General features: G+C 33.3%; 1 protein-coding gene across 1 annotated transcript; it reads right to left on the bottom strand.

Annotated features, from left to right (window-relative positions):
- On the bottom strand, positions 1-3,438 carry LOC102590869 (caffeic acid 3-O-methyltransferase). Its single transcript, XM_015308845.1, has 4 exons — positions 2,945-3,438; positions 1,045-1,355; positions 743-807; positions 1-642 (listed from the first exon to the last, which is right to left on the bottom strand). Exons 1-4 carry the CDS (start codon positions 3,361-3,363, stop codon positions 346-348), a joined length of 1,092 nt encoding a protein of 363 aa, XP_015164331.1. The 5' UTR covers positions 3,364-3,438; the 3' UTR covers positions 1-345.
- Between the last annotated feature and the right edge of the window lie 6,432 nt (positions 3,439-9,870).

Here is a 9,870-nt window from a genome sequence, read left to right on the forward strand (position 1 = left end):
TAGTTCAATAGAATATATGATTGAAATTGGCATTCCTTCAATACATACGTATTACAGAAATAGTACATACAAGTTCAAAATCCAGCCAAAAAGCTTCATATTAAACACATCCCTTTCACTGAGAACAATTATTTAATCTTCCTTTTCCCCCCTTTAGAACATCAATCTCTTCCATGTAAAAGCTAATTCTCTTTTATTTCACAAAGTGATCACTAGATCATATGTCAATCCACTCAGAAAAAAGTATAATCCCAATTACAAAATGACCAGTATATATATAGGGGTAAACAATTTCACTTCTTTTTTTTTGGGTTTGAAATCCTTCAAAGGAATTGAATTAGTTGATCACTTGCTGAATTCCATAACCCAAGTGTTGTAAGCACAACAAGCCTTGCTGAATCCATTAAATCCAGCGCCTTTAGCCAAAGCCTCAAATTCTTTCTCAGTCCTTTCTTTGCCTCCTGGATTATGTGCTAACATTATTACATCAATATGTACTGTATTCTTTGTGGAAGTTGATGTGTCTGGGACCTCTGGAAGTAAGCATTCCGCAATTATCACTTTCCCATTTGCAGGAAGTGCTTCGTAGCATTTCTTCAAGAACTTTAAGCAATGTTCATCGCTCCAATCATGACAAATCCACTGCAATAGTCATATATTCAATATTATCCTCTCTTTTACATCTTCAGTTTTTTCAAAAGCACAAAAAAGTAAAGCGTTCAAACTTCAATGTATTCATTACCTTCATGAAAATGGCATCCGCTTTCGGCACACTAACAAACATGTCACCACCAATGTGTTCGACGCCTGGATAAAATTTAGGAAAGCGATTAGTGCGCAATACAAACTAGAAAAAAGAACATTAATGTCGTTATCAATTGTAGGTGGTGAATAAGACACATTTCCTTCCGTCCGTTTTACTTATGCACCACGTTAATATCTCTCTCTGTATTTGTAATTAATGATAAATGTGGAGACAAACAACTAATCATAACTTGATTTTTTTTTTAAAAATAACACCGTATATTAATTAGCTTAAGTTACCTGGGTAAGGTGGAGCATCTTCAATAACATGTGGCAAATCAAAGTTAATGCCCTTAATGGAGGGATACTTAGAGACAATCATGCTCACAGTAGCCCCTGTTCCACCACCAACATCAACAATGGAGTTGAGTCCTTCAAATCCTTTATAGTCTTCCAGAATCTTCTTGATGGACAAGGTGGTGTGATCAGACATTCCACGGTTGAAAACCTTATTGAATCTTGGATCTGTTCCATGGTACTCGAATGCTGTCATTCCATATGCCTTGTTGAATGGGATTCCACCATCAAGTACTGCATCTTTTAAGTGGTACCTGTAGAAAAAAATTATACACCATTCAAATAATAATTGATTAGTCCAATTAACACCTTGCAGGTGCCATATATATTGTGTCGAACCATCGCAGCACAACTCATATGATAATAAAGTTTAGTGACCATACCTGAAATTCAATTCGAAAACTATCTGTTGTAGTTAGATGAGTAAGTGACTTAATTTCTGTCTTTCAATCATTGTTTCCATTACATCAAAAACTACTAGAAAAATAATTATTATACTGTGACTATTTTTAAAACAGAGATAGGTGCTTCCATATGATTTCTTTTTTCAATATTTGGTGGCCCATCTTATCATAAGAGAAACCAAATTTAATGAAAGTTCTCAACATCACGATACCTTCTTTTCCAGTTTACCACACATATAAAAAGGAAAATTTATAGTAGTAGGTAATACTACTTCTCATCAATTGTCTGTTGTTTTTTCAATGGGTAGAATAGAATCAATCTGTTGAATTACACGCTAAAGTTCCAATAAGGGGTTGGTCATAGGTGTCAACATGATAAAGACTCAAAACCTACTTTAATTCACATCTAAAAGGGTTAGCTAAGGGACAAACCACAGTTTAAATTCATTTTCTTTTTCTAGTGGTCTAGAAAATATGGCGTAACCAGAACGAAAAAGAGAAAATGATAATATGATTTGTACTACTTTTGATTGTCTCGTTTTTAACTTTATACGAAGTTTCAAAAGTAGACTTTGTTTTGAACTTTTTTATTTCAAACTAAAAATAGGTTGAATGTATCAAAATATATTTTAAATAAGATATAAAAAACTAAAATTAAAAAGGGAAAAACATTTCTGTTGCTAAAAAGACTAGAAAAACACTGAAACAAAAATAATAATTAATTTGCAACTGTTAGGTGTGTGTGGGAACTAAATTCACATTGAAAGTTGAAAAGAAAAATAAAGAGAGATGTATTGAAAACACCCCTAATGACGTAAATTATTAGTTTACTCCTCTAGTCATTGACAGTCATAAATACACTCTTTTACTTGGTTAAGTAATTTAAAAATGCCCTCTTATGCCACATGTCGTCCACTATGCGTATATGTGAAATTTTCTGCTGATGTGGCATACACGTAGATATATATATATATAGTAAAAAAAGAACATACAAATAAATTAAATGCTAAAATTTAGAAGATTTTTTGTCCTTATCCAACACCACTGAGTCCCCCTCCCCACACCCCCAAAAAAAAACTTTTAAAATAAAATATATTTTTTTCTTATCCCACACCCTGGCCCCTACCTCCTCCACTATCTGCCAAAAAAAAAGTTTAAGACAGTTTTTTTTGGGAGTTGGATAGGTAGTGAGGTGTGAGGTTAGGGTGTTGGGTCGACTAAAATAATAATTCACGTATGTGCTTTTAATACTTATGGCAAAAATAAGTTAGTTATAAGTTGTAAGAATATTTTAATCTTTTAAGAAAACTATGCCAACTTGATCCAAAATGAACAATATCACTACAACGGATACCGCAAACTACATTATAACTATAGGAATTGAGTAATTGTAAACCAGAACAAATGAATCACAAAAAGGCAGAATTAAGGGAATTTACCAGCTCTCCATAAGTACTTTATCTTGATTCATGAGCAAAAGTGGGGCAACAGAAACACCATCCGCATTCTTAGTCAAAAACTTACAAACCGGAGCAAGACTATACAGCCGCTCTACACGTCCATCAGGGAGTGTCCTGAGTGTACAATTGAGAACAGAGTAAGTAGCAAGGAGCCTAAGCATTCGATCGAGCATTACCGGTGCATCTGGGTTCTTCGAAGGGAGTTGATCTGCTAGCTCAGAAGGCGAAATTGATGCACCTGGACCAGCCTTAGCCATAATTTCAAGAAGGTCAAGTTCTACAGCTGATTTTAGGACCATGGGTAGTACAGAGGCACTGGCCAATTGCATAGCGAATAAGAAAGCTTCATCCTCTGTTTGAGTTAGGCTGTTGCTCTGGCTGTGGCTTGTTGAACCCATTTTTCAATTTTCTCTTTTTAGATAATTGAATTGAACAAGTAGAAGAAAACAAGAGAAATTTTGGGTGATGTGCAGAATGAGAGGAATGTGTGTGGCATTTTATATGGTTATATTTTGTTCACCAACCCAAATTTGGTGGAGATGCTGGCCTACAATTTGACGCCACAGCGCACCACTAAGAATTAGTCATCCTCTCTATAGTTGTGAGTTTAGATACCAATCTGACGTACAAATGAAGTGAGCAACCACTCACTCAATTCACGATTCCAATCGCGAATCTAAATTTTATGGATTTAATTTTTAAAAATTTTAATTTATTTTTAAAAAAAGTTATGAGATCATATTTAATATTAAATATGAAATGTAATTTTAATAAATTTTTAGTCCTTTAACAAAACTCTATATAGGATACAAAAGTTAAATCATCATTTTAATGTGAAACGGTTACACGTTTAATATTGAAAAGACTTTTTAGTAACATATGCCTACACTTTAACTCTACACGCCTTGCACTGAAAAAGTTATTTACACTCTAACACTTCACTTGCAGCTAATTGGAGGGAAATTGGTGAAAGACTCGAGATTGATTGTTAAATTTCAAGAGAGTCATTATGAGGACTTTCAGTTGTAAGATAGCCTTCCCCGAGGAAATGTCGATACCCGATCACGATACAACCTTAGGTCACTCTGGAAATGGTCCTTCCTAATTTACTTCTCTATTTTTTAAAAGTTATTTTCTAGATAATTATTTTAGATAAACTTCAAACTTTTAGTCACGAGCACACATATTTTAAAATAATTATAAAACTGCAGAAAACACGAAGTACAATAATTTACATCCCTATTAAATCAAAATTACTTTCAAGACAGTGTTTGTCACACAACATTCATTATCAATATTCCAAGTTTATTTTCCGAAAAGATTAGATCCTCGTAAAGGGGCATTGCAGACGGCATGATTACTTTAATAGAAGTGTATTCTTTTTAACATATGTAACGGTTTGATAAGTTTTAATATTATTCTATACGAAGGGTATAGGATAAGAAAAAAAAATACTTAACATAACATGAGCATTAGAACCTCCTACTTCGTGATATATATTCCTATTTACCAATCCTATTTTAAATTAAAAATTTGGGGACAGGGATCTGTCACCACTTCACCTCTCAATAAAAGAGTTTTATAAAATAAATTAAATCGAATCAAAACTGAACAACAAAAATGTCAAAGGCTAGACACAAAAAAATTACTCTCCGTCTAACAATAGTTGTCCACTTTATTAGAAATAGTTGTCCAACAATATTTGTTCAATTTAAAAAATTAAGAGATAATTTACCCTTTATATTTTTTTTATCCTTGTTATTAAACACTATTTATCATCTAACACATTTCTCAAAACATTAAATTTAATAAAGTCTAAGGATAATATAGTAATATTACCCCTATTATTTATTATTTCTTCTCAAATCAATAGTGAACAATTATTAATGAACAGAAGGACTAGATAAAATTGAGGTGAGCTATTGTTTCATTATTATGACTATAGAATAGAGAATACAGATGACAATGGAGCGGGGTGGGTCTAAGACTACGTGGGGTGGTAGGATGCGGGGGCGGATTGAAGTGGGGTTTTAAAATAAATAAATAATGCAAGGCAGGATGGGTTGCGGGTATATGTGATTTTATGTGGGTTCAAACTTAATTTTAACTTTTTATATGTTATAAGGGTGATAGAACATTATTTATTAAGATAATTTCTATAAAACTACTAAAATATTCAAGATAGTAAATGAAAATGATTCAATAAAAAATAATACAAATTCTTACATGTTTCCTAGGGGTGTCAAATGAGCGGGTTGGGTTGAAATTGGAGATATTAAAATGGGTTGAAATTGGAGATCGGGTTGGGTCTTGACCCACCCAAGTTTACTTTGGGCTCAAATGGGTTGGGTTCAAATGGGCTAAAAAACGGGTTGTGTCTTGACCCGCCCAATTTGACCCGATTAATCTCAATAATTTTAACATAGTGATATTTAACTTTTATAATCACAATTCGAATTTCAACTCAAGATTTTTTTAAAAAAAGTAACAAATAGATAGATAAATCCTAAAAGATGTTAAATAAATAATAATTCATACCTTTAATATAGTAACATACATTAGTAAAGAGTTTTAAAACGGGTTGAAATTGGAGATTGAATTGGGCTCAATTGAGGATTCTTTTAAAACGGGTTAGACTTGAATGGGTTGAGATTAAACCCAATTCAAATTATCTTGAGTCCAACCCTTAAAATTCTGGGCGGGTTACCTATGTTAGGGTTCATTTTTGACACCCCTAATGTTTCCCAATTGACCTCTAAAAAATAAATTTTTAAGTCACTATCCTATTAAATTAATATAACTTAATAAAAAAAAAATTTAGTATCACATTTCACTAGAAAAAAGAAAATATTTAAAAAGTTTTGTGGGGTAGATTGAAAATAAAAAAAATTGTTATGCAAGTCGAGGCGAATTAAAAATTTTAAGGGTTAAACTCAACCCACCCGACCCCGCACTTCCCCATTGCCATCCCTGATAAAGAAGCAATCAAGATCCCAAACTTGCTCCCTCCCACGGCCCACCCACCTTGGGCCCAAGAAGGTATAAATGACAACGACGTCTGTTTTTCTCTAGCTAATTTCTTCTACTTCTTACCTTTCTTCGTTTATAGTAAAATATGATAATTGCGTGAGGATTTAAAAGATCATTTTTTACCAAAAAAGTCAGGAATTAAGCAAACCCAAGTCAAGATAGTTACTGGAAAATGGAGATTTTTCAATTGGTCCACAATGACTAATTATCCAACTAAAGACATAATTGTGTTACCTACTTTGATTTAACTTGTACGTAGAAAATAATCTTGATTTTTTTTTATTGTTATAGTCTAAGTATTATTATGCATAAGTCATAGCATAACATAAAAAATGATTCCCAAAAAAATAAAAAATCAATTGTTATAATAAAATATCCTTATAAAAAATTATTGATAAAAGAGAAATCTAACTATACTAGTCAAATTTATAAGTTCCTCCTTGCCCTGAAAGATCAATTAATAAAAGTTTTGTGATCTACCTTTCTTCAAATCTTAAATAAAAATTTCAAGCCATATTGGGACTTCATTCTAGATTCAAGATTTAACGTAATTTATAGCAGTACTGATTACTTAATTAGTCAAAATTAGCACCCATAAGTAACACTCATACCCTATTATTCCTAAAAGCACGCTTAAGTTTTCAATTCCCACCCAAAACCGTTGCTATTTTCTCTCTTAATAACATAACTTCCCGTGATAGTTATGGTATATTGCATACTTAAATAGCAATATTTAACATATAAAATGTATAGTATAATGATGGAATATACTATATAATAACGGTATAATGTAAATGTGTACGTGTTTATTAAAAAACAATTCCCGGTATTGTAACACCCGGTGTTAGAACAATCTAGATTTAGAAAGCACCAAACTTGGAAAGAGCCAAAAATTTGAAATTTTGCAAGTAATGTCAAGTTATGAGTTTTGGGTCAATTTCAAACGATCATAACTTTCCGCACATGATGAGTTAGGTGGCCCATAAGATATCAAATGAAAGGTCTTGAAATCCTCTTTCCAACGCCACCAAGTTTGCTAAATTTTGAACTCGTATGAGGGAGATATGACCATTTGAAATCTGCCTGTCCAGTTAAAGAAAGTTACCTGAATTAGTGAGGGGTATTTTGGTCTTTTTCTTACCCAATCAGATTAATTCGAAATTAGTCTTATTTTTGGGGTCAAATCTGATTTGGGTCAGTTTGCATAATCAAAACACGCTTAGGGTTTTGAGAAGAGTTCGAGAAGAAGAGAAAAGGAGAAAAATTCAAAGCGTTCGTCAAGATTCGAGAGATTTTCGAAGGGTTTTCGCCAACGATTCAATCCTAAGAGGTATGTGAGTTCTCATAGTGTTGGCTTCGTTCACCCACACGCCAATCATGTTATTTTAATGCAAATTTCATTCTCAAAAGTTGAAGGATTTGAGTTCTTGATAAGTATTGTTTATGCTCTTGAATTATGATGGGTTTGATGAGTTCTTGAGATAAGTGTATCGAGTTTAAGAGTTGTTTTTGAGTAGATTCTTGTGTACTTGTATTGGGTAATTGAACATAAGGAAAATTTGAGGAAATCAATCGATTAAAAGTGATTTAGGATCAGAAAATGAGTAGAAAAATTCGTCGGACTGTTCTGGGGAAAGGGTGGCGCGACGCGCCCCAGATGCGCCAGGAGGTCTGGCGTGGCGCGCCAGCAGTGTGCCAAAAAGTAATTCCTGAAGTCTAGGGGCTGGCATCCGCGCCAGCAGTGTGCCAGGGTCTCATGCCCCTACCTTTTTTCCGTCGCTTGCTCCGTTTAAGTCTCTTTTAAGTATACATTTGCTCCTTATTGATTTTAATTACTCTAAACTACATCTAAACATCGAAAGATCGTTCATAACATGAATCATAACCTTGAATTCATAATTCATATTCAAGGTAGAGTTAAGAGTCAAGTTTTGAGAGTTCATTAGAGTTATTTTGATAAGTCTTTTTCAATCATTTTAAACTTGTTTTAAGACTTGAGCACTTGAGTTTGAGAAAGAGTAGAGTAGAGTTTATTTTCTTTAAAATGATATATGGGAACTAAGTATTTCCAAGAGTAATGTTTTTACATTTAAGATAAGAGAAAACACTGATTTTCAAAAGAGTTTTTGAGCAGTTTTGAGTTCCATCTCTTTTAAGAGAAAGATTTTTGCGTAATAATTTCAAACTAGAGAAAGAGTTATGTTTTAAACATATGAGCTAGTTATATTTTGGGAGTAGTATTGAACACTAATATGGGGACGAGTTCAGATAACTCTAAGTTCTCATAAACCATGTAGCCAACAAGGATGGAAAAAGGTTATACTTTTTAGATGATTCCTTATTGCTTTTAAGCATAGACTAGTGGATCAACTTAGTTAGTAGGTCCTATACCCCAGCAAAGTATATGACAGTTCTAGTAGCATGCGCTAGACGTTGTACCATCACATAACTCATAGTGATGGTTGTTGGTTAGAGAATCTCCCACAGAGTTATTTTGTATTTTTGCATACAAAATGAGTTATATTGTATTTTCTAATACATTGAGTTATTGTCTACTGTTTAAAAAGTTTTTCTTTATAATGCATCTTTACTAATGCTTTATATTGAAATGAGTTGAGTAAGTTGAGTATTCTTGAGTGGAGTTGAGACGAGGTAAGTTGTTTCTTCAGTTCCAGTTCAAGCTTATGTCTTGTTTAGATTTCTCGTCTCATGCTCGTACATTCTATGTATTGACGCCATTTGGCTTGTATCTTTTATGATGCAGATACAAGTGACCAGGATCATCAACCAGCGCTTCGCTGATCCAGTCGAGTTCCAGATTTGTTTGGTAAGCCTATTTGCTTTCGGAGGATCCCTTTTTTATATTTTTCCAGTATTTCAGTTTGTTAGGATAATCGTGGGTCTTGTCCCGACATTCCTCATAGTATTAAATGCTTCATAGATAGATAAACACTAGTTCATGAGTTTTTTCATTTTTAGTTGTTCATGTTGAGACTTGAGTTGCCTCTTTTGGCCAGTTGAATGTTTCTTTAAACATTTCTGAGTTTATCTTTTGAGTTATAGTTTACTTTTAAAAGTTATGTTATTATTGAGTGAGTCTTCCGCTGAGAGTTGAGCAAAGCCAAGGGTTCACTTGGGGCCACCAATGGTTCTCGAGTGTCGGCCACGTCTAGGGTGTAGGCTCGGGGAGTGACAGGTATATATAGAGAATAAATTAAAAAAATTACATAAGATACATATCAATATCCATTAAGTATTCTTTAAAGTAAAAAACAAAGAAATAATCCATTAAATATTATGAAAATATCGATGCTTAAAAACATATGTATGTGATCAAAATTCACCGTAATTATATCTTATACGCAGAATATATAGTTTACCCTCTGAGTTAGACGTCAAATCCTTTTGACATACCTCCACAATGTGAACAACTTCTTACTCACCAAACCCCTTTTTTCAAGTGGATTTGCATGTATACATAGACAAATCTCGCTCGCCTCACTCTTATCTCGCTCACCACTCTCATATCTCGCTTGTGTATTTGGTATTCCAGAATCCTGATATATGTATATAGTGTGTATCTAGTGTGATTCATATATGTATCTAAATTTTTGTCTGGTATGGAGTTATTAGATAGTGAGATAAAGTGTAATCATTTCAAACTATAGGGAGAGTTAGTAAATATGATAGAAATATTTGTGTAATTAAATAGTTTCGATTTTTTGAAAAAGGAATTCCCCTATGTTGAAACCAGGCCCAAATGTTCCCCTCGCCTAACGTTTAAGCCCATTTAGTCCTCTAAGAAAGGCCTCTTTTGGGGAAGAAAAGCCTTCTACGGCCCATTGTGTGTGGGGGGGAATTAAAAGGTTTATACG

This window comes from Solanum tuberosum, unplaced genomic scaffold (assembly GCF_000226075.1).
Source record: "Solanum tuberosum cultivar DM 1-3 516 R44 unplaced genomic scaffold, SolTub_3.0 scf00093, whole genome shotgun sequence".
In the NCBI taxonomy this organism is placed as follows: Eukaryota; Viridiplantae; Streptophyta; class Magnoliopsida; order Solanales; family Solanaceae; genus Solanum; species Solanum tuberosum.

Excerpts from the sequence above, each read along its gene's own strand:
- LOC102590869 (XM_015308845.1), bottom strand. The coding sequence starts at position 3,363 with ATGGGTTCAACAAGCCACAGCCAGAGCAACAGCCTAACTCAAACAGAG. Across the intron at positions 808-1,044 it reads AGATGCTCCACCTTACCCAG|GCGTCGAACACATTGGTGGT; the intron begins GTAACTTAAGCT and ends AATTTTATCCAG. Across the intron at positions 643-742 it reads CGGATGCCATTTTCATGAAG|TGGATTTGTCATGATTGGAG; the intron begins GTAATGAATACA and ends TGACTATTGCAG.